The sequence below is a fragment of the Centruroides vittatus genome, unplaced genomic scaffold (genome assembly GCF_030686945.1).
Source record: "Centruroides vittatus isolate TY-2023 unplaced genomic scaffold, ASM3068694v2 contig_474, whole genome shotgun sequence".
NCBI classification, from domain to species: Eukaryota; Metazoa; Arthropoda; class Arachnida; order Scorpiones; family Buthidae; genus Centruroides; species Centruroides vittatus.
The window spans coordinates 4,335,177-4,361,714 of record NW_027122266.1 but is presented as its reverse complement, the minus strand read 5'-3'; the positions used below and the strand labels follow the sequence as shown (position 1 = coordinate 4,361,714).

At 30.6% G+C, this 26,538-nt stretch overlaps 1 protein-coding gene across 2 annotated transcripts; it reads right to left on the bottom strand.

Moving 5' to 3' along the window:
• Positions 1-2,685: 2,685 nt before the first annotated feature.
• LOC136977706 (uracil-DNA glycosylase-like) lies at positions 2,686-26,501 on the bottom strand. Of its 2 annotated transcripts, none has more exons than XM_067273247.1 (8): positions 26,357-26,501; positions 17,876-18,076; positions 14,838-14,933; positions 8,776-8,830; positions 5,592-5,634; positions 5,296-5,384; positions 3,157-3,335; positions 2,686-3,062 (listed from the first exon to the last, which is right to left on the bottom strand). In XM_067273247.1, exons 1-8 carry the CDS (start codon positions 26,468-26,470, stop codon positions 2,916-2,918), a joined length of 924 nt encoding a protein of 307 aa, XP_067129348.1. In that variant the 5' UTR covers positions 26,471-26,501; the 3' UTR covers positions 2,686-2,915. The 2 variants fall into 2 exon arrangements, with proteins under 2 accessions (XP_067129348.1, XP_067129349.1); XM_067273248.1 differs by lacking the exon at positions 26,357-26,501 and adding an exon at positions 20,200-20,315.
• Between the last annotated feature and the right edge of the window lie 37 nt (positions 26,502-26,538).

Below are 26,538 nucleotides of genomic sequence, written 5' to 3'. Positions count from 1 at the left end.
GACTTTAAGCTTTCAACATCAGTTTATAAATTATTTAATAAGAAACTTCAAATGTTTAGAAATTACCGCATTTCTTCGATTACTATAACTATTACTTTTAAAACGTACGGCAGAGATCACCCTGTTTTTTTTTTTTTTTTTTTTTTATAGCAATTGCCAACCCATTCGCCAAGTTACGTTTTCGCTTACTGTTGTGACTTTTTGTCCCAACCAGAAATGAAAGTACGACCGACAATATAAAAAAATGAATAGTTTTTATGACAATTTCTCAAGCAACTTTACTAAAGTAAAATTAACAACCCCGATTTATGTTCTGATACTCTTTTTCACCTAGTGCAGCAAAGGAGGAATATCGTCCTGTCTGCCTGCAGGCTACAGTGAAATTTGTGTGGCAGCATAAGAGTATAGAGATGCTTCTCACAACATGAATTTGGCCCAATCTATCCATCAAATAAATGGAAATTTAGATCATCAATACAAAATCATACTAGTAAATGTGATGCTTCCATATGCTGATGATTTACCTCTAACATGGAAATTCCAACATGATAATGATCCCAAACACACCAGTAAATTGGTTAAAAGATTTTCAAAACAATTATACCCAATTATACTGTATTAAATTACTTGAATGGCCTGCACAATTTTCTGACTTAAATCCCATCAAAACATTATGGGATGTGAAAACTGTAATTCATAACCAATATTCAAAAGTAACAATTAATTAGCTTCCGGAAGAAAATTCACTGAGTTTAGAGTTAAAATAGTTCCTTTAGCATTAACACAAGCACTTTCGACGAGTTTATAATCGTCGTCCTCAGGTGAAAAGAATGATTTTAATGAAACGAACGTGCACAGAAAGTTCCAAGAGGAGCAGAATTTTAAAATTCAAAACAGGTGTCCGGTAATTCTGTTAAGAACATGCAACTAGTTTTTGACATGTTCGAATTCTTAAATCTACGGTGAGAGCGGCGCATGCGTGGAATTGACACCGCGATGGCGATACGATGTTAGGCGCGTTTCGTTGTTTAAACGTGGATACTATGCTACCCACACCCCGGGTAGATCGAGGGTGGGAACATTGCATGCTTCCGTAGTAGCTGTGAGCAGTGCTTCTCACAGATGAACACAAGCCTTCGATAGTTGTAGCATTTTAATATTTCCGTTCTGTGGCCTTGCTCAAAAACTTTTTTAGCGAGCTCTGTAGTACGTTTTCCCTTGGCTATATCGTCCTGATGCTCTGTGAGGCAGGAGGCGAGCATTCTTGTTGTAGCTCCTATATATTTTGTAATAGTTCCCCCGTTGCCGGATTTTCTAGGTGTATTCCACAAACCCGATTTTTCTAAAGTGGTTAGCTTGTCACGATCATTACAGATGCACCTACGTAGATTTGGTAGAGGGGTTACGGGTAGGATTAAGTTATACTGCCGAAAGATGTGGCTGATGCGTATAGAGGGTGGTCCAAGATACGGCAATGAAGTCTGGATCACGAATGTTTTTTCTTTTCTGTGCAGTGTGGTATGTGGGAATAGGGACTCCTTTACCCTGTGGAGTACATGTTCATATTTGCCACGCATGAATCCAGCAAGAGATACCGCCACTCTGACGATGTCTAATTCGATTTTTTGCTGCTAGCTGCACCGACGGAAGCAATAATGCCCTTCTAACAAGTGCAGCAATGGTGGCATTGATATACCGGCGACAGTTGGAAAGCATCTGCTGGGATAATATACAGTAACTTGTTAGATTTGTGATGAACTTCAAATTGCGGCTGCTCAACTGACTTTCGTATGCACAAATCCAAGAATGTTATTGATACCTCCTGCTCTTTTTCCCAAGTGAAACTGATAGTAGGGTATATGCTTGATAGTTGCTGCATTTGAAATTTTTGAAATTTGAAAATTCCTCCTCTGTATTTTCTTCCAGAAGCTATATAAACCTTGGCGTGAGTTTTTAAGTTTATTTTTGTGTAACAATTAATTGTCTGAGGCTGCCTGAAAAGCTTAGTCTTCATTCCAAAAGAACTTTGTGAATATTTAGTTGATTCTATAACAAGCTGCATAGTGTCATAAAAAATTTTGGTTACCCATAAGATACTGAGATGTTTGGTTCAAATTTGTTTTAGTCCTATACTTTTCTCCAGAGTAAAGATGTATGTAGTTTGAAGAGGTAATTTTCAGATAAAATATTTTATTTATTTATTAATACTTCTCATATACATAGTTTATATGTTTCTATAAATTTAACAACATAGCATCACATTAGTCATATTAATTTTTCAGTTAAAGGCATTTATAAGAAAAAATTGGATAGCAGTCCTAAACTTTTAACCACCACTGTATATTTTTCCACTTTTGCCTCTTTCTACCCTGTTCACAATGGGTATTTATTTCATGTTCATTGTGAATTCAACCAGGCTCTCAAAGGGATGACTAGAAAGGGACAGGGCTCAACATATTCAGGACAGACCACCTATGTAAAAATTTTCTTGAGATGCTTGCCTGAATTTGATCCTGAATACCAAGAGCAGTAGGCTGACAATAAATACTTTGGTCACCCAGCCATTTTGTATTTCTTCCATCTAAAATATGATTTGCACATAACAATTGATAAAACAATTTAAATGTAAATTTGTTAAAAATCTTTTATTTATATTCAATAAAAATTCAAAACCATACAAAAATTTTGTTTACATAAAATTTAAATTATTAAAAAGTAATTGGTTTTCTTGAAATAACTTAAGTTCAAGAACTTATCTCTTCTTTTTTGCTTGAATTTCCTGAAACTTTGGTAAAACATTTAAGTTGTTACTTTTGTTATTCATATTGATTCACATACCACATTATCAATAAATACTTTTAAATGGTATGTGAAGAACTAATAATAGTTTCTCACATACTATTATCTGATGTAGTTTAAGTAGATAAGTTACTCCAATCAATAGGTTTCTTTCCATGTTTTTCAAGATAATCATTTGTTTTGGAGAAATGACAGCAACCAAAAAACCCTTTATTTGCAGAAAATGGAGATGGATGAGGGCATTGTAAAACTAAATGTTTTTTCTGTAAAATAAATATAAGCTTATTAACCTTAAAGGCCTCTATTGTTAATATAACAGATCAACAACATAATAATTTTAAGGTAATATTTACTTACTTTGTCAATAAAAGAACCTTTTTTCTGTGCATATGAACCCCATAATAAAAAGACAACATTTTTTAAATTTTCATTCAGCCATTTAATAACAGCATCTGTCAACTTTTCCCATCCTTGATCTTTATGAGAGTTTGCATTGTGTGCTCTTACTGTTAAGCAGGAATTCAAAAGCAATACCCCTTAAAAATAAATATAATAATAATAATTTTAAAATTAAATATGCACATTACTTCTGATTTAATTTTATTATCTTTGATTTATTACAATTAAAAAAAGTACTGTATGTCTTATTATAGATTGTAACATTTCAGTCGATACTATTATAATGTAATACTTTTAACTGCATTAACATGATACAGTAGAGAGTCATTAATCGGAATCAATTTGGGACTGGGGTTGTTCAGATTAGTGATTTGTTCCGATTACCGATTATGTACGAAAAAATACATTAACCTGTGTGATGTTCAAATTTTTCTCCGTTGCGTGTCACTTCGTGTTGAATTTTCGTCGATTTTAAGCCTAACGAAAATTTTTATAATAATAATCGAGGCTATCGTATCGTTAAAAATTATTTCTTCATTTTGTACAAACAAAATAAATATATTGAAGAATATAAAAACATGAAAATTATGCTTTAGAAGTAAATCTAGTATCAAAAACGTTTGATTCAGCATGACACAGTCCGACTGGAAAGCGTTTGGATAACCGGGGTTCTGATTAACGACTCTCTACTGTATATCATTATCATAGCAGATAATGTTCATAAGAAATGCAAAGGTACAAATATATGCCTAAATCCCAATAAATACTGGATTAAGTTATGAGTAATTTTTAATTAATTAATTTGAGAATTTGGCTTAAAGAATATACAGCAGTAGTGACATCATCTTGTATCCAAGTTATAAAAAATTTTATGTATAAATCTAAAAAATTTGATTCTTCAAATTCTGGAAGAGTTAGTCAAATATTTCTCAATATCTTATTAAACTCTGAAAACTTTCTCCTCGTATGTAGCTAGAGACTAAATTGTTTTTACCCCTCAGGCTACAAAAGGAATTTGTATAGCAAAACCAGTGAAACAACTTTTCCATTAGCTGATTTAGTTTTGAATGGATAAAACCTATTTTGGCCAATTTTGTGTTTAAAGAGTTAAAACAACAAAAATTCATAATTAAAAAATACTTTAAAGTGTAATATTTACTTTAAAATATACTATTCGTGTAATTTTCAAATTATTAAATAAAATTATAAATCACTTACTAGCATGTTATTGTGTTTATGTTCTTGCTTTTTAAATGACAATCTAACGATTGTCATTTAAAAACATTATAATAGATGTAGATATTTAGACATTAATATAGATATTTAAATTACAAAAAGGTAAATTAAATATATAGATATTGAATTCAGTCAAAAGTTTTCTGTTTAAGATTTGTCAGTAAACTATCAATCCATTAACATAAAGGTTTAACATAAAGGCTACATGGAAGCAATCTATATACATTTAGATTTCAGGGTCAGTATTAAACTTTTTATCTGGCATTTCAGGGAAGGACCCAAACAAATGGTAATTTATCAAGGCAAGATCCAATTGCTACATTGTGCAAGAGATGATATTCTTTGTTTACCAATTCTAGATTTTTTCAAACAGTTGTTCCTGCAGCTAATTTTCTTGAAGACAGGCATGGAGATTTTTCAGCTAAATTTCTTAAAATAAATCATCAAACTTAGTTTCTTAGACAAAGATAAATCCAGTTCTGGTAGACACCTAAACCTTCCGGAATTCAGCTTCTGTTGATAAATCTTGAGTTGAATGTTGCAAATTAGCTCTTTACTCTTTTGTTTACTTATCATGTTTTCTCAAATCCAACAGATTTTAGCAATCTTGAGTTGAATGTTGCAAATTAGCTCTTTACTCTTTTGTTTACTTATCATGTTTTCTCAAATCCAACAGATTTTAGCAGTTGTGATCCTCTGTTGAAATTTAACTAGGATCTCAACATTTAATTGTTTCCATTCCTAGCTAAATAAATATTTATATAAAGTTCTAAATGAAGAAAGTATTATTATTAAGTAACAAAATACAATATTACATTAGATTTTGTTCTAATTATTTCAAAAATTTTTTGTAGTTATTACCTTGTTTAGACCAACCAGTGAGATCTCCATGATTTGGAGTTACAAAATCTGGAATATCTGTACTTAGTTCTTTAAACATATTTACTAAACTGAAATAGAATAATATAAATCATTTAATTTATATTGAAAATTTTAAACTGTTAATCTGAAGGATAACAGTGTTATGTTTTTAAACAAAGTTAGATTTACAATCAGAAATTTCAATAGAAAGTTTTAAAATTTTTGGTTATATCTTATTTTTTCATAAATTAAAAATTGTATTTTAAAATCTTTCAAAAATTTGTTATAATTTTTACCTAGGAGGAGGAGTTACACCCATTTGAACACTGAATGCCAAACCTAAACAACACAAATAATTACTCTTAACTCATTAATCTCTAATAAAAGAATAGAATAATTAAAATTTTATTTTGCAGTTATACAAGGGCTATTTTTTAAATAAGGTCCGTTTGTGAATGAGAGTGAGAATGATGCGCGATTGCAGCAGTGTCCATGAGCATCTGCTTTCAGCATGCTTTGCAAGTGTTTAGATGGCATTTGCAGCCATATAGCCTGTCTGTGTGCTGAGCTGTAAAAGTTTATAATGTTTAAGAAAATTGAGTCACCAGCCGACTGTAAGATATGAACTGTTATTCAATTTCAGCACGAAAGGTCATGGTAACTGTCTTTTGGAACAGGAAAGGGACTTTGTTAGTGGATTTTATGCCAAGAGGCACAACAATCAATTCTGATGCTTATTGTGTGACCTTGAGAAAATGCCGGCGTGTCATACAAGACAAGCGGCATGGCCTAACGTCTTCTGGCAGCAGGTGGCAGATTTCTTTGAAGTTGAAATTTTAAAAATTTTTGAGCGGTATGACAAATGTTCAAACAAAAATGGAAATTATGTAGAAAAGTAGATAAAAGTATGTAGAATATGGGAAAAAATATATTATAACGATATTTACAGTATTTTTCTTTTTATCAAAAAACGGACCTTATTTAAAAAAATACCCTTTGTATTTTAAAAATGGATGAATTATCTATATTACAGTTAAAATTTTAACTTTCTATTATTCTAAGTGAAGCTTTATCTTTATTACTATATTTAAGTAATATAGAATCCTTGAACAAAAGTATTGAATATTTTGTAATTGCTGCAGAAAATTTATTTTAATCCTGAAATAATCAAACTCACAAAAATATTATTGAACTTTTAATAATTGGCAAATATAATAGACATAGAGTATTTACACACCAAATTTCATAAAGATATTTGCATAAATTACAAAATTACAGTAATTTAAACAAAGTAAGAGTTTTCACAATTCCATACTATCATGTATGTATGTATGGAATCATGAAAAATATTAAACTAAAGTATGGAATATTTTAATGATTATTATAATTAATATTTTTTAAATATAATAATTTTTAACATTATAACATTCTAAAATGAATAATACTCCCGTACATTAATTTTATGATGTCATTAATTATAGTGAAGTATAAAATTGAAATGAATGATGGCATCCAGTAGGCAATTAAGTGAAGATAAGAAACAGTTAATAATTTCAATGCATCATATTTCAAAGAAAAATAGCAAAAACATTACAATGATCTCAAGGAACAGTTTCGAAAATAATTTCAAAGTTTAAAACATTTGGAACTGAAAAATTGGCAATGGTTTGAAGGACCAAGATTACAACCAATGAGACTGTAACTTAATTAAATTTACTATGGTATGCTTCTTGCCTAGTTTTCATATTGACTTGTGAGCACTAAAATTGGCTTTTCCTTACTGCTAGACTTATTACAGCACTGAAGAATAGAATAATTTCCTGGTTACCCTGATGATCCTTCTAATGCACATCCACTTCACCTTATGAAGAAGCTGTTCGTTTGCTTGCAGCCACCACACCACCACAGGACATCAAATTAGACTTAGAAAAAATGCTTTTTTATTTCCAGAATGCATTTCAGACCTGAAGTCCCTCATCAGCTTTTTTTTGCTACAATATTAAAAGTGGGTTAATGATTTCAGAGAACTATAATTAACATAAATGAAAAAAGGATGTTGACTTACATTTAGCATGTCGATTCGATGTTTAGAACATTAAAAATTAAACATGCTATAAAACCAAAAAAATTTTACATAAAAAGGTACTGCTGATACAATAAAACAATAATAAACCAGGTAAAACAGTAAAGCAGTAAAAATACACACTGTTAAAACAAAATAATAAGCAGATTCACAGTAAAGTGAATAAAGTGACAAGATGATTCTAAGCACATTCCAGAATAGCAGTATCCCTTGCCCCTATCCATTTACAAAGGCCAATTTTAGTGCTCACAAGTTAATTAAAATTGTTCAGGAAAACAGATTTTGTCATCAGGTAGCATTAATAGTGAAAGAGAAATTCTCACTGACAAACACAATAAAATCACATACATTATAGACATATCCATTCGAAACACTCACAATGTATAAAACATATACACTGAAAAAATAAGCAAGTACTCAGAACCCATCTAGGAAATAAGGCATCTGTGGAGGATGGATAAGGTGCTTATTGTACCTGTTGTTCTCTCCTCTACACTACACAAAAGCCTGGGAACATTACAGTTGAATAGAAACACATACATCACACTGCAGAAGGCCACTATATTGAATATATGTCATATTGTTAGGAAATTCCTGAATACAGATACACACTTATTTAATTTTTGTCTTGTTTTGGTTGCTATGTCCTGACTCTGATCCAGCATAGTACACAGCAGCAACTGGTATCAACTGAGTATAACCCATTAACCCAATGTAATAATAATAAATAAATAAATAATAAATTATATATAAATAAAAGCTAAATAAAGCAAACCATAAGTCAATAAAAAGTAGATTGGTAAATATCTGGCTTTTATTTATTTATTTATTTAACAAAGAAATGTTATGTAATGCTGGTATGATGTACTGTAATTTGATGTTGTCGTATTTGATGCAATTTCATGCATCAAATTTCATGCGTCATGCAATTTACAATATAAAAATTAATCTTAAACGTATAAATGTTTTAAATAATTTTTCTATAATAAAATGGCTTTGAGTTTAATTAAAAACCATTTTATTAGAGATATGCTGTTCTAATAAAATGGATTTTCTTTAATGTTCTAAAGAAAAGAACTGTTATTTATTTATTTTAAGAAATAAATATTTGAATTATTTTCATATTCTAATATATGTAGAACAGTAAATAGAGATATGCAGCCATCTGTTTTACTGCAGGTCAAAAGACATTAGAGAACAAAAAGATAAACGACTCATGAAGATTGAGGGTTCCCATGATTACATAGAATACAAAACTGGACATTCTCAGTCTGGAAACTGAAATAGACGGACATTAAACTGTACAGCAAAAGTCAAAAAGATTTAAGAATTTACATATATTCAAACAAATTTTACAATTTATAATTATATAATTATTTATACTTGAAATACTATACCATGTGCTTGATTAGGACCATGATAAGGATCTTGTCCAAGAATTACAACTTTTACCTAAAATTATTAGAATAATTTTAATTAAATTACTGCAATTTTTTAATTAATAGTTTATATACTTATTTTAATATTAAATACTATAAAACAAAATATTTAATTTTCCTAACAATGTATTATTAGGAAAATTATATCTATCTATCTTAATAGTGAATCAATTTTTACAGAAACTTCTATTTAGTTTCAATAAGAATAAATTGCACTGTTTCAAAGAAAAACTTACACTTTTGGGCAGTCAAAGTTGAAAGAAGAATCAATATTTGTAATAGATCAATTATGCTAGTTCCAAAAAATTTTTTAAAAATTTATTTTTAATGAATTTATTATTATATTAATAATTAAAAAGTCCATTCCGAGTGAAGTTTCCTCCCTAAACTCTGTCACCTCGATTTGGTTTGCAGGATTAAGCACGACTCAAAATCATTCTGATGTGGGTTCGATGAAAGCACACCTCCACACTCAAGATAGTCAGTATATACAATTTATTTACAATATATATATATATATATGCATATATACTACACAAGCTGGAAAACACAATAAACATAGGATACCCAAGGTGTGGTGCCTCACGTGCTTGTTTGGCTTTTGGGAACAATTAAGTTCTGGAGAGGTCTCTGTCAGCCTGTGGATTGGCTCTACTATACAATTTGCCTGGTCTCAGCACTTACCAGTCCCTGAGACATCTTGCAGAGGAGTATGCTTGCTCTCTCTCTAACCTCAGCACGCTTTCCAAGTGTCTGAGACTTCCATGTTACCAGTTTCAAGCCCTTTCTCTCCTTCTCTACCGCTCACCTTCCAATTTAAGGCATTTTGGACGGGAACTTCTGACCAATTACCGATCGTCCATACAAACAGTTTTCACCCAGGTCTGTTTGGATTGGATGAGGGTGAAGCTTACTTTCATGTCTGCCAATATCCAATGTGGGTGGTCATCCACTGCCAGGTGATAAACTCCTGGCAAGTATACACTTGCCTTGAATCCAATTAGCAAGGTTGGCACTTCTTTTGTTCCCTCTCTGTTTACAAGCCAATAACTTTACACCCTGTATCACGTATTTAAAAAATTTTTTTGAAATACCGTATTTTACGGACTATAAGACACACTTTTTTCTTCGAAAAATTGCCTCCAAAATTCAGGTGCGTCTTATAGGTATTTTTTTTAAAAAAATTGCTTAAAAATTAAGGTGCGTCTTATAGTCCGTAAAATACGGTACATATCAAAATATGTCAAGAAGAATGAATGTTGTTCATAATGTAAGATTATAGTAAGACTTCCTTTATAATCAAACCAGCAAATAAAGTTTTCAATATACTTTGAAGTGCTTTCGATCCTAATTAAGATCTGCTTCAGGATCTGCGTCAAATCATTCTATACAAAAATTTCAAATGCTTTAAGAGCAATTTCAAATTTGACCTAAAGCAGATTCCAATTAGGATCGAAAGCACTTGTCAAAGTATATTAAAAACTTTATTTGCTGGTTTGATTATAAAGGTTTACTGATGTTATTTACTATATAACAAGCTGTGAGAAGATTTAGAAGACTTCCTTCTCTATAAAGAATAAACTTATACTAACTGATTATAATTACATATGAATTATTTGTATTTGTTTCCTAAAATTATTATTCTTTTGTTAATATTAATGATTTTGCATAACAGATAAGATTTATGAATAAAAAATAAATTTTTATGTATGTATTAAGCCTTCAGTAAACTAATTGCACAAAATAGTTTCTTTTCTTAGAGTATCTTACTAAAATTTCATGAATTTTTTAATATTTTTTTGCATTTGATGTGCAAAAACTTATTTTACTGGAAACAATTAATAAACTGCTGATAAATCAGAGAAACACATTCCTTTTTCATTGAAACACTTTCAAATCCCATTTTGACAGGAATGCTGATAATTTTTTACAATAGTAAATTTTTATAAGAGGCATTATTAATTTAACCATATTGCTTTATGCAGCAACAAGAATTGTTACTGTTATACAGATATTTATTTATAATCCAAAAGAACAAAAATTATCAATTAATAACTCTTTAAAAACACTATAATTTATAATATATATTGAATCATTTTCAGTACATTCACTTACTTTCAGATTAACATAAACCATAAAATGCAGCAGAATTTCAAAATGTTTATAAAAGCTTTCAATATCACAACTGTTGTAAAGCTGGTAGTGTCACAGAATTACAACTCCTTTCTCACTTTTCCAGCAAGAAAATTTCTTTCTTAAAAAGAATATTTTCAACTGTTTCAACAAAACTCTTTCATATGATAAATATATTAATAAATTGAATTGCAGTATATTATGTAACTAATAATGAGATAAAAATTAAGCAAAAATGGTAGTAACATAAATTAATACAGATTTACATACAAATTATTTCATTCAGATTGTTATAAATGTTAAATGAAACTATTCAGATATTACCATATTAAGATTTGTAATCTATCTATAGTAATATATAAAATGAAAATGTTTGTTTGTCTGTTGGAAGTAGTCTCAGAATCTAATGAACTAATTTTTAGAATTCTTTCACTATTGGAAAACTTTCTTTCCAGATGAACATAATATGATAATAGTGTGAGGTTAGCCGATTGGGTGAAAAGATGTCACGACAATCGAGCGGTCAGCACTGCCGTGTGAGAGTGGAAAAATTTCACGGAGACAGGTTTTCCATCTCAAAACCGTTTAATAAAATAAAAATTTCTTACAACTATTCTTATAACAAGGTGTAATGCCTATCCAAAGATGGGAAACCAGTCTGTACAAAGAGTTCAAATGTTCTGATGATCGTTTCTCTTCTGGCGAAGGTAATATGGACAGCACAACTTGAAGAGATGACTTCTGGCAACTGGGTGTACAGTACGTGGACGACACTTGACCGGACGGGAGAACGAAGCCAATTCCTGGACGTCGAACAAGCTTTCCTTGTTGAATCACAGCAGCAAAAATCCAGGAGAGGAGCACTACGAATCAAGAGCTGAGAGAACTAATAACCGAGAGTGTCACCTCCTCTTTTTCTTAGGGTTTTATAATTTTCCTTTGAGTCCCAGATCGAACATTCCAATAGGTCAATGCCGACTTGCCTCCGCTCTCTAATTGGTCCCCCCCTTCGTTACGAATTGTAACGAGATCGGAACCCAGGTCGTTAGATGAGTCAACATCGACTGACAATTCGATTCCTACCGAAGATGTTCGATCTAAGTACTCAAATTCATCTATTGTTTTAACCTGAGAAGTCTGACTTTCTCGGAAATCTCTACAGACATGCCCTTTTATGGACATAAAACATTCATTTTTCGTTTTCCCTTTTTTGCACAAATTCTAGACCTATTTCCGAAGCTTCACAATAGTATATAGTCCAAAAAAGAAAAATGCACAAGAAATTTACATATGAATTATTTGTATTTGTTTCCTAAAATTATTATTCTTTTGTTAACATTAATGATTTTGCATTCAGATAAGATTTATGAATAAAAACTAAATTTATTAATAAAGAGTAATGTGCTGTAATGTGAAGCTTAATGTGTTATTATCACAAACACATTATGTGTAAAATTATCACAACACGTTGTGGTAATTTTACACATTAAGCAATTAAGCACAACAGAATTTGTCTCATATTGACATTTGTGTTGTGAGGACCGGGTATAACCCGCCCCAAAATTTTTTTGGTGTTGTTCAATTCCCCTCGTGGGAAATTGTAGAAAAGGTCGAAATTCAAAGGATGTACAGCCTTCCGCCATCGAAAAGCACTTCCTTTCTGTCCGGATCCAAACTCTTAGTCGCGGAGATTGAATCATCAGCAATTCACCAACTATCGCGATTGGTGATCGAAGATAACGTGACCTGTAGCATATAAGGGGGGAAAAGGCGGATAACAGGGTCGCTGAAGGTCCGAAGAAGACGCACGTCCCGTCTGATTCGAGTCAAGAATCGAGGGCCAAAACCCGAGGACTCCGAAGCCTGCCGACGACGAGCCGTCATGATCGATCCTCCTGCTTATCCATACGATTACTCCTACGATTACAGCCGATATATCCTAGGAAGAGGTATGACCCCAAAATTTGTAAACTCTCTCTCTCCCCCGCGGTTAGGAACCAGACGTGTTAGAATAGATCTATTCGCTGTATTTTGTTTGTCTGTCTAAATAAATCGTTATTTGTTTTCATCATGGTTCCGTTATTTCGAATATTGCCTTAAACTTATTGACGAACCCACACACTTCCGCCACTCGACCTGACAAATAATTACCCAATCCCGAAAAGTTGGGATATCATAAAAATTTAGCCATCCGTGACAGTCGGGTGGGTCTTGCCGACCCGTTCGCTGAAAAAAAGGAGGTACGACTCCGTCCTACCTCCCGGTGTTCCCACAGTGTGTTCTGCTCACAATCCCCTTTGCCAAGTGGTGGTCTTTTTAAACTTATTATCTTATCTAATCGGTTTAGATTTGTGCCATTCAAGTACTTGTGTGTAGTTTGTTTGTATTGTCTTGTCATTTGTTTTTTATAATAATAATACTCTTATGTTATCAGATACAACTATAAAGAGTAAATTTACTTCCCTTAGATCAAACAACTTTTGTATGTAGACCTATAGTACTTTTGTGTTCATTGTTTTAGTATTATAAATACCATATCATTATTTAAAATTAAGAATTAGTCTTATATTATGAGATATCTACCCATATAATATGAGTTCTTTTGGTTACTTTTCAGGTATGCACATGTGCAAGTGAGCATTATTGGTGGTGAAATGCCTAAAAGAAATTAATTGTCAGGAAATACATCCATCAAGGGCAAGCAAATTATTGCAGTAGAGAATCCAGCACTAATGCTTTGGCTTTGAAGCACCTTGCAAGTGTTTGAACATCACAGACCTACACTAAAAAAATTTCAGTGTTATGCCAGGCACTGCATGTGATGAAATACAAAGGTGATTCAATATTGGTGACTCTAATTTATCCGAAATCCAAAAATTACATTGATACAATAAAGATAAACATAATTCTAAACATAATTAATTTATAATTTTTCATTAATCAGTTAAAATATATTATATATACACAGTTCTGTTGTTAAATGACTATACTCATGTTTTAACTTATATGCTACAAATTTCAAAGTTATATTTCAAATTAACGCATAAAAAAAATCTCACGAAACTTCACGAATGGCTGTAAATAATAGTTTTCGCAACACAATTAAAAAATATTTTTTTTTATGCGGTCAACAGGGACCGCATAAAAAAAGTCTCACATAGAAAATAACTCAAAACCGTACGAAATAGAATTTATTGACAACAGATGTCAGCACTTGACTGCATCGTCTGGTCTATCGTCTGTTTTACATATTTTTGTCCAGGTGGTGTTTTGTTGACTTAAAAAGTAAATTATTTCATTTTTTGCATATTCATGCAATAATATTACTATAATAAGTGCATTTATGCTATAATAAGTTTATTTAGCTATAATAAGTCAACGTAAGACATGACGAATCGCACGAGGTGATTCAATATTGGTGACTCTAATTTATCCGAAATCCAAAAATTACATTGATACAATAAAGATAAACATAATTCTAAACATAATTAATTTATAATTTTTCATTAATCAGTTAAAATATATTATATATACACAGTTCTGTTGTTAAATGACTATACTCATGTTTTAACTTATATGCTACAAATTTCAAAGTTATATTTCAAATTATACATAATAAATTTTTTAAATAAATAACTGTAATAAATTTATGTATGTATCAATATATTTGTGTTCAAATATAATCTATTATATCTTTGACAAATGAAAAAAAATTCAAAAATTACATTTAAATAAATTTTTGCCAAATATAATATAGTGTATAATAATTAGGTACATAATATTTATGCTTTAATTATAATTTCTTATTTCCCTACTATTTAAAGTATTAAATGATTATTTATCTAATTAATAAATAATTTATTTAATTTATCTAATTAATAAACAACCTGCTTTATTTCACACATTCTTGTCCAAGTGAATACTTTGTCATCAGGAGGATATACAGTATATTTCTGTCGCTCTTGTCGTACAAAATCACTTAACTGAAAACAAATTAATTCAATTATATTAAATTTTTGACTCTTACTAATTTTACATAGTAAGCTAGTAAAATGTAGCTAAATTTTATTATAAAAATTAATTATTAAATTAATCTTTATAAAATTAACTTTTAAAGTTATTTTCAAAATAAATAAAATTTATTATGATCAATCAATTTTTAATTATTATTCAAGAATGCTACATAAAAAGAAATTTTGATCTAGAAAACAGAATATAAGTCAGATAGAATATTTAAAAGAACAGAAATTAAAAAAACTGCAGTTTTGAAAATTGTCCGAGTCAAATTGTTTTTTTATTTATGTTAGGCTCAAAGACCAAAATCACTCACTGAGTGAAAAAAATGATCACAATGCGTTGTGGCTAATTCAAAATGGCCACAAACGAAATTCGTGTCATGGATTTCACAATATGTGTTGTGGTGATTAAGAAAAGCCATAACCTGTTCTTAACATTAGTTGATGCGACTACGAGAGAGGATAATACGACGCACAGTGGTTTGTAACTTTTAAAATATGGATTATAGCCCGAAAACATTTTTATTTACAATTTTTAATGCTGAACAACATTAGTTCTATAAGTTTCCCTAGAAATTTAATTTTCATACGTCAATGTTTTCTTGCAACTAATTTACTAAAAATAATTACTTTGTTAGGAACTTTTATTAATAAATCAGTCTTTTTTATGAGAATCAAAAATGTTGCAAAGTTACTTTCGCCAATTGTTTTTGAATGGATTATCGACAAAAACCAAGGTATCACTGTACAGTGTACATCCATGTACCTAGTATCAATCTGCATTATTTCTTTAGCTTCTGTTGTCCTATCCTAAAACCTTCCAGTTATAGAGCTAGTGGAATTGAGTTGAGCACCATCTGTATGCAGACAAAGAAAACTGCTCGGGAAAACACGTGCATCTTTGGGTTGGATATGTACTGAAACGCGGTGCTTGTTTTCTTCCTGTGATAATGAACCACAGCTTTCTGCCACACTAACTTCAAAAAATAACTTGTGTGGTCGGCTTTAGTGTTACCTATATTATTGCACCACCAGGTACAAAGTTAACCAGTATTGTGCAATAGTATTTTTTTAAAAATCAATATTAAGACATTCGTACAAGCAAAATCAATACATTAAGTCAAAATGATCTACACTCACTTCTCGACTTATGACCATTTGCACTTATGATGAAAAATTTAATAAAATTTTTTAAATTTATCAATTTTTTATAGTTTTCATCAAATATATATCATATACACATATATCTTGTGATTGATTGTGTCATCTTTAGTTTTGTTCTGCAGTTAGTTACCCTTCATGTGTGCTTGTGTAAGATGGCTAACTGTTTTCTTGTTAAGTACAGATACAGTCACTTCTTGACTTACGACCATTTTGACTTATGTCCGAAGTTATGGAACCGAGCCTTGTCGTAAGTGAAGAAGTAACTGTATTGACTAATGCAGGCATTACTTTGACCATAAACCGCTGAATGTATGTATATATTATATATTATTTAAATATATGCTTATAAATAATATATAAATTTATAATTTATCAAATTTCTATTTATTACAATATATATAGTGTTACATGTAACATACAAAATTCATATAAGATAAATTCATATATTGCAAGAATGCTATTATTCCTCAACAAGAATCAAATGAACAAAATGTTAACTCACGCCAAAGTTGCATATATTTCTGATAATTAGCACTGAGTTCAGCGTTAACGTAGATTCTTCTTTTTATTGCAAGCACTTTCGACGAAAAATTACGACGATCGTAATTTTTCGTCGAAAGTGCTTGCAATAAAAAGAAGAATCTACGTTAACGCTGAACTCAGTGCTAATTATCAGAAATATATGCTATTATTCCTCAACAAGAATCAAATGAACAAAATGTTGAAACAAAAGTAATGAACACGAAGTACTAAACTTTAAAATTATCACATTGAAAAATCACTGGTAAGATCATTATCATCAGAATCTTCCTCATTAGAATGTTTTTGTATGGTTGAAGCAGATGATGGTTCCAAGTGTAACATTTTATCGTTTTGCTTTTAAGTAGCTCCTTTGCTAATAATAGTGCTTCACAGGAATTGGTAAGAACTCAATTTTGTAGTTTTAATTAAATTTAATTATAAAAAAATACGTTCAACTGCTGCACTTGAATGAGGAACTGATAAAAACATGATTTACTGCCAAAGTAAATAGAATAAAAATGAATGTTTTGAAAGGTACTAAATTGAAAGGAAAGGTAGGATTTCATAAATGGTACTAGGAAAATGGTGTTGGGTATCTTGGTACTGGAACAAGTAAAAAGGTACTAGATTAGTACAAAAGTACTAGATGGAACAGCACTGGTGCCATCTTTGTAGCCCCGATTCTGTTACCCGGCATCGCCACTAGAGGCGTCTCGATCTAGTTTCGCCATTCCTTCCACCAGCTCTATAGGGAAAAACAGAATGGTTTTAGGCTAAAACTTTTTCCAGCCAAACTTGTGGTGCAATGAGTAATAGCATCAGAACACAGGGTAGATTTACCCTAAATATAAGACTACCTGAAACATTACTCTGATGAGGTTAAAATTACTCTAGAAAAGGGTAATTACCCTAGAAACGGCAGCACTGGTGAACACAATACAAACTTTGCAAGTATTTGCAATGCGCCCGTTGACAAGTTACAACCTATCCTTCGTATTGTGATTGCATCAGCTAACGTACAGAACGTGTTATGACTTTTCTTAATCACCACAACACGTTGTGGTCAAATATCATGAAAGCCAGCCACAACACGAATTTCACTTTGTGGTCGTTTTTTTCGCTCAATGAGCAATTTCGGCCTTTGAGCCTAACATTTACAACAAATAATTTAAATTAGTGAATTACATTTATTAATTTAAATAAATAAATAATTTTATAATTACTTTTTGAAAATATTCCATTGAGAACTGACTTTCAAGTGCTTTAAACCAACTTATTCCAATATTTGATAATGCTGGCATCTTCTTTGCCAGTAATTTTATTTTTGCAGCCATTTTATTTTCTTCTATGCGATTATTTTGCTGCGGAGAGAGTACATCATTGGTCTTGTTTTCAGATGTTTTCTGCTTCTTCACTGGTTGTTCCTATAAAACAAAAACATGATTCAAAAGCTTCAATGAATTACAAACCATCAATTAAAAGTAACATTATAACAAATTTTTATTTTAATAACTATTTTAAAATACTATATAAAAATAAATTACAAGTTTAGATAATTCAGATAATAAACTGCAAACAACATAGATATATAATATTGAAACATTTTTTAAATCTTAAACAAGTGATGATAGATATTTTTAAGTGCTAAAATTATTGTTTCCATGTCAATTGTTGATCTAAAAAAATTAATAATAATAATAACTCTTCTGTAGTCACACCTGGTCATAGTGGGAGATACCAGTAATTTTCCTGATCCACAGAGCAATGCAGGCTGGAGCACAAGTTCCTGGTAGGGACACCCATGCCAGTAAGATCTACAGGGAGAAATGAAACTAAGAGTGACCACACCCACATTCTGTAGAGATATTTACCATGGTAATAACCAGGTCTAAGTGTGATACAGGCTCGGACATCTCCGATGTTAACAAGGTCTGCATTCATGAGTTAGGCAGATGCTCACATTCAAAAAATAGGCCACAGTCTCCCTTGGTTACTGGTGGCGAAAGCAGCATTGGCCCAAGCATGGTTACTGCAATGCCCACACCGATTGTGAGAAACTGCCGAACCTTGATGCTTCTGAGGCAATCAAGCCACAAACCACTAAGGTAGGTAAACCATGCCAATAGATGAAATGGACATGAGAAATGAATGTGTTTATCATCTGTACTCCAACACAAAACTCAAAACAGACATGGCAGCGTACAGACAACAGTTATATCAAGCAAGCGAGTTATACAGTTATACAGGTGTTATATCACTTATTCTCACAACAATATCCTCATCTCACTGTCACTGTACAAAGGATTGTTGATCAAATAAAAAAACAATTATACATAACACCTTATACCACAAACAATACTAGACCATATCAAGCAAAATTGCAGAACAATTACACTAGCAAACAAATACTTCCAGCATCAACAATGATCACATAATTCTTCAGATACTTGCATTGACAATGCACTATTATTTTCACTGATTCTAACAATATCAACACTTCTTAACTGCCTGAAATAGATTCAGATTTAACTCATACCCCTCTCTCTTCTTTTCCAGGAAGCATTCACAAAATTTACAGGCACTGTCCCTTCACAACAGCCACACATTCCCAAAATCAACACATCTTAACTAGTAGGGAAAACTCTACACTATGTGAACACTTACATATCACCTCATTCACTCATTCTATTTCTACACTCTTAGACATTCAAACACTAGTCTATACAGATGCAGTCACTACAGTGACTTACCATGGACTAAAACTGCATCCACAGACAGAAGCGCACAAATCAAAAACATTTTGGAAGCCTGTCTGGCAAGAAAGAATACAAACATAAATAAACAATATTACACAGCAGCTAGGCAGGCTAAAATAATATACTAATAACAAAATAACACCTAAATTATTGAAACAGATAAAAAAAATTTTCACGAAAATTAAAATACACACAAAGCATGAACAACACAATGTCCATATCACAGAATACATTGACAAACTGAAACAACAACTAAAACCAAAGCATGATGACTCAAACGTTACAAAACTTGCTCTGTAGGGAAACAACAAAATATATTATTCACAAACAAAGAAAAAACTTTTCTACAGGCAAATTAATGCCAAATCTATTACTGATTCCCAACACAATGTTATGCCAACTGAAGAAGAACTCACAAATTATTGGTATTCTCTTGGTCTACTGCTGTCATGCAAAATGCTGAAGCAGATTGGATCAGAGAGAAGAGCAAAGACATGCAGGACACACCTAGTATGCATTGTTTTGAAATAAATACACAAGACATCCATAGCACAATGCAGAAAGCATGCAACTGGACAATACCTAGTGTAGACAACAATCACAATTTCTGCTACAAAAAATTCATATCTCTGCACCAGAAACTGGCTAAACATTTAACTCATATCAACATCAATCCACAAGATATGCCAATTTTTTCATGCAGAGCATCACCTACATGAAACCAAAAAAACGACACCAAAGACCTGTACAGAATCTTGTACAAGTCTTCCAACACTGTACAAGATTCTTACCTCTTGCATTGCAAACAAAATATACAATATGATGAACATGACATTCTTAGGGTATGTTCTACAGGGCAGCATCCAGCAGAAAGAATCTTTGTATGTGCTTCCAATTTGTAAGTGACCTCTGTACAGAGTGGATGCATGTTCTTTACAAAATGGATGCGAGATGACTTCATCAAATGCTTGCTATAGAAAATATGACAAGCATTAAAATGTTAAATTTGAAAGGTAAATGTTATCACTAACTAGATACACAACAAATATAAAGAATCTTCTTAGAATAAGTTTAAATAAGTTTTATTTTTAAAATGTTCCATTTACAAAATCACAAATTATTAAATTACATAAAATTATTAATTAAAGTATATACAACATATATACACAATTTATTTGTCATTCTGTTTTCATTCATCTACAAAATCAGCCATTTTCTTCTTTGGAAGTTCAAGTAGTGGAAGTGGCAAACAAACTTGCTTTGTAGATGCTTCCTGCATGTGCATGTAGAAGCATCATCTGGTTTCAAGCACATTTGCCTGAACCAGTTTGTATGCTCCACTTGGAAGCACATTCACGCTCACGATTGCTGGACACTGCCACGTAAGACGTACCCTTACAGTACAACAAAAAGGCTACTGTACAGATCACAAAGGTTGCAAAGAACTACTCATTGTATGTACTTACCTAAAAAATTTAAATTTACAAAATAATATCAACTTGGAGAAAATTAAATGAATAGTAAAAAATAATAAATAAATAACTTTTTTCAAATTGCTGAAATGATACAAAATAATATACAAAAACAAAATTTTATATCATTTATATAGATCAAAATAGAAGGAAACTATTATTAAATACACAAACAAAACTGATAATGTTCAGTTTGGAAAATGCAAAATAATTGATAAAAATTCAACAATATTTACTTTATCTACATTTTACTTTATTAGAAAAATATTTCAAATAATTATTTGATTTTGTTTGTTAATGTTTTATTCTTACAATTTCAAAAATATTTAACAGTTGATAAAATATAAAATCATTTTGCAGTAATGAGGAACATCTAAATTATATATGAAAATTAGTCTACCAATATTGATCAGTTCTAAACATAAAAAGTATGAAATTTAATAATTCAAATATTATAAATATTGTAGTAATTTTTATAGTTTTTTACTTTCCCAGCTGTTATAACAGACAGAAAGTAAAGCAATCCAGCAAAAAATGATCCCCCCAGATTTTTACATTTTTGGACTCAGAACATCTTGAAACATTGAGCAATGCAAAAAAATTCAAGAGTAATTTCTGTATTACAGATGGATGTTTGTTTATTTGTGTGGGGGGGCCACAATTTTGTTTACCCTGTTTGAAGTTTAATAATTCCTGTGCTTTTTGTCAAAACTTTCTGAAATTTTGCAGGGAGGTTTGTATATTAGGGGGATTAATGCTATTAAATTTTAGTGGTTAAAGGTCAAGGGGGTGAGTAGATAATGGAGGTTGTGTGTATCACCAGTAAGGTCGGATTTAATGATGATTTTACTCGTTATTAGCATTTACAATTTTTTTTATAAAACTCATCCCTGCCCTCAAAATTAAGCTTTTTGCTGTTTTATAAGTTAAAAATATAGCAAGTTTTTTAATAAAATATGATAACAGATGGTGCCACTAAAATTTAAAATGTTGCTGGGAAAGTTGAGCAACTCTTGCTGGTTCATTTTATTATGGATTAACATTGAAATATGTTCAACCTTTATAAACCAAAATTTATTTCTCTAATTTCCTCAAACACAGTTGACACATACATATCTAATGTCATTTATACTCAATGTATATATTTAATGAAAAACTCTGTACTGAAAATCTCTGTAAATCATTAAAAATAAATGTATAATTTCAATGAAAACTTGAAAAATTCAAACATTTGTTTTTGAATTTTATATTCTATTTAATATGAATTCATATATATCAAAACAGACTTTTTACAACTTGAAAATTTACATTACAAAATGACTAAATGAAAGACTTAGGAACTTACAGAACTTATGATTAATTACTTTAATTTCTTACTATCTATTTATAAGAAAAACAGACTAATTTTAAACAGAATTATAACTTAGCAAAATATAAATCAAATAATTAAAAATTAATTGTTATTTGACATTGTAAAAGTTTTAAATTAAATTTCTGCTTGAAAATGGAAAATTTAATTTATAGTGTCTTCACATGAGAAAAATCTAATCTCTATGATAGAGTGTCTCCACATTAGAATTTTTCTTCTTTTTAAAATAAAAATAAAAGCTGATATGCTGATAAAAATATGCATGCTGACTTGCCATTCAATGATATTTCAGCTGAGATAGCTCATCAGTTTGATTCAATGTTTTGTTTTTTGACATTTTTTTGTATTTTTTCTGTTAAAACTTTGATTTTTGTATAAATAAAATTTTGTAAAAAAAATAACAACTTAACAAATTCTAATGTGGAGGTATACCTTATTAATATCATAAGAAAATTTATAAACTAACATCAATAAGATCAAGCATAAGTTCTTAGGACTTTTGATGCTTATATTTTTATGTATTATAAAACCATATTCAAAAACTAAATTAAATTTATCCCCACAACCATCAAATCTATTATGAAAAATTAATTTGATGATTGTAAAGGAAAAAATACATTGATATACAGTGTTGTAACTGATCTGTTGTAACTTGATTTAATATAGACAAATGTAGTAACTATGAAAAGCTTATTTTTAAGAGCATATCCACTGTAGTACTTATTGCTCAAACTGTTATTATTTTCTATTTTACTAAATTGCTAAGTTTGAAATCTAGATAAATAATTTCTCTAATATAAATTATATTTAGAAAATTAATTAACTGAATAATAAGTGTTTATAATTAAAATCAAAATTATTCCAAATACATAACCTATTAAATAAATAATCTTTTCTATATGAGTTGGGTTCCCAACCTGTGGCTTATGGTCAAATATAGCCTGAAGCATATTTATCTCACCTGTATAGCTCATTTTCACCAACATGTTTTGATTGCTGATGATAAAAGAAACTTTTGCATAAAGTTTTGAACGGTTAACTAGAATTAATAGACCTTGCTGCAAAAGGTTTTTTTTATAAAAACCTATTTAAAGAAAAGGTTTTGAATTTTTACAAATCTCTGCAAGAAGAAAATTTTAAGTGTTAGGCATTTATGGTTCTACATATCTTCACAAACTTTTAAAAAATGACAGTGTATAAAATCAAAATATCAAACGTTACTATCCAATGGATATCTTACATTGATTTATGTTTGATGTAATTCAAAAATAAAAAACTCATGTTTGTATCATTCATACCTGACCCCCCCCCAAACTTGTCTTTCACAGGACACTTGGCTCTTCTCAGTAAAAGGTTGCAGACTCTTGCAAATGAAATGTGCATTAAAAATCTAAATACCTGGAAGCATTTTATCTTGGGTTTTTAAAATTACTATTTTGTAATACAGACTTCCAGTATCAGATCTGAAAGTCAAAAATTGAAAATATTTTAATAATTAATAAGGACGTTTATTAGCATGTTAGATACAGTTTATAGTTGCCCATCATAAATGTTTAAAAAAAGTTTGAACAAATAATTTTTAATTTTTTATGTCAATGGGAGGACTTAAGTCCTTAAGACTCTTGAACTATATTATTAGATTAACTATCTCTGATTTATTAACAAATAAGCTTAAACACATGAAGTAAGTTTGAAAAATATGCCTAAATTATTTAGATGCTAGTCTATTGTCAGCAGAATTTTTGTTGTTTGTCTTTAAACACTTAAATATTTAAAGCAAATACTAATAAATATTTTCAATTGTTTTTACCTATGATAAAATTTCTTTTGGCTAATAGATTTCAAATACAGAAAATCTTAATATCTAAAAAAGACTTATCTTTTCTGGCTTCCTAGTTAATGAGTCCAAAACCAAGTTAAATTCCATTTTGTTCTAATTAACTCATTACATAATTATATAGGTCATATATAAAAATTTAAACAATAATGTTTAAACAGAAAATTTTATTATTATTAATAAAAGAGAAGTCGACAGTGTCAAATGACAAATAAACATTTCACAAATTATTTTTTAATAGTTTCAGGTTTCATTTCATTCATGTACATGGAATTGAACATTGATAACATTTAATAAATATATAAAAATATAAATACGACTATACAAAGATAAAACTTTGCTTCTGTCTTTCCTTCTCGCTGTTCACTCCATCGGCAGCCCTTAGACGATTCACAAACTCTCGGAGACGACCTTTCTTTTGAGGCTACTGCCTCCGCAGAAGAAATGTAAAATCAGGTAAAAGCGTCATCTGGTGTTATTGCCACATTCATAATATCACATTTTAAAGTAAATAATTAATAAAAAGTACATGGCCGGTGTGATGACGCTTTTACCTGATTTTACATTTCTTCTGCAGAGGCAGTAGCCTCAAAAGAAAGGTCGTCTCCGAGAGTTTGTGAATTGTCTAAGGACTGCCGATGGAGTGAACGGCGAGAAGGAAAGGCAGAAGCAAAGTTTTATCTTTGTATAGTCATATTTATATTTTTATATATTAAATGTAAATAATGCCGGCCATGTACTTTTTATTAGTTATTTACTTTAAAATTGGTAACATTGTTGATATTAGTTAATTTGAAGTGTAATGTGCTTTTGTCCATAAACTAAATATCAAAGCAAATTCCATGAGGTCATCAACATTCACCGGAAAAGACAACATCATAAGAAGAAAGGCCATGATTTGCATCAACAAATGACTGCCACATATGGTACCTCTATCATATGAGAGTAATCTGCCTTGCCAGATGGCACTAGAGTTTCTACCATTTTTCTATAGTGTATGTAGGTTTAATTCCATGAGCTAGGGAGCCCTAAAGCTGGGCTGAGAATGCCTTGGTTCAGACAGATTCAAGCCCAAATAGACGATCCAGAACCTTATCTTCCTTGCTCAACTATTGCACCTTACACTGTATGCAGCTATAAGCTGCTTACAGTACTGTAGCTTCTGAAATGAGCATGACCATAGATGCAATAGACAATGGGACCTCTTCTCTCTATATGAAAGCAGCTCTGCCCAGTATCCACAAATCTATAGTTTCTAAGACACCATCAAGTAGTATCATCAATTCCTTTAAAATCATCCAACCAACAGCTAAATTAACCAGACAGAAATTATGCTTCTTTAAAGTCTCCAAATTTAGATAGAATCAATTCATTCTTAAAATTGATGCAGTTCTCATTGAGGGACAATTTGTAGATTTGAATGGCCTCCAGCCACTTAACTGCATCAATTTTAAGGATGAATTGATTCTATCGACAGCATGGCAGACGTTGATAGACTCCAACCTTTAAGGTCATGTTGGGTCAACTAGACGAACACACATGCATCTCATGTAACACCTTATTATTGTCTCTCGAATTTCCTTTAACGGTTCACTCTGTCCCATCAGTAATTCAGTCTCACACCTGAAGAAGAACTCCCAGCAGTTCAAAACCGTTTGTGGTGATAAACATCCTTTGTTTTTATCACACCGGTTATAGGTTCTAAGAGTGCAATATTGCTATCTTTAATCCTGTAGATGAACTCCTTAACCAAGTTTTAGAAGTAGCTCAAATATTTTTATTTCACATAGAAAGTTGTACCATAGCATTTTCACTTTATTGTATATATTTTTCTTAGTTTACCTTTGTTTTGAATTTAGATTTATTTTTATAACTTTTTCCTTTATTACTATTCAAATGTTCATTCTTGTAACGAAATGTATTGATATTCATAGCAACAATTTTATGCATGAATGTCCATGACAATGAATGTTCAATGTTTGAAAGCATTTAGACTTTTTATATTTTTAGTTGATTTTATTACATTAAAGCAATTTAAAAAATTTTAGGAATTAAAGCAATTAAGAATTCTTTTTGTGTAAAGTTTTCAGTTTTCCAGAGAAATTCAATGCTTCATCTTCACATAACATAAGATCCTTAAAATTAAATGAAATCAAATTAAATAATTCCTTCTTTAGAGACGATTGATCATCATTTAGGTTTAATGTACTATACTGAAAATAATAACTAACAGAAAGATATGATAAAGGTATATGCACAAAATGAAATACCTCATCAGATTCTGTGCTTTGTCGTTTATTACTCGTTGCTGGCTTAAAAAATGTCGAAATTGCTTGTTGTTTGCCCATTTTAAAACCACGAAACTTAATTATAAACGATAACATTCAAAACAAAAAATGTGATTCAAATTACCGCCAATTTACTTCACACAAAAATCTACGCAAGCGCTCTC

Excerpts from the sequence above, each read along its gene's own strand:
- LOC136977706 (XM_067273247.1), bottom strand. The coding sequence starts at position 26,470 with ATGTTATCGTTTATAATTAAGTTTCGTGGTTTTAAAATGGGCAAACAA. Across the intron at positions 14,934-17,875 it reads CAATGGAATATTTTCAAAAA|TTAAGTGATTTTGTACGACA; the intron begins GTAATTATAAAA and ends ATTTGTTTTCAG. Across the intron at positions 3,063-3,156 it reads AAGGTTCTTTTATTGACAAA|AAAAAACATTTAGTTTTACA; the intron begins GTAAGTAAATAT and ends TTTATTTTACAG.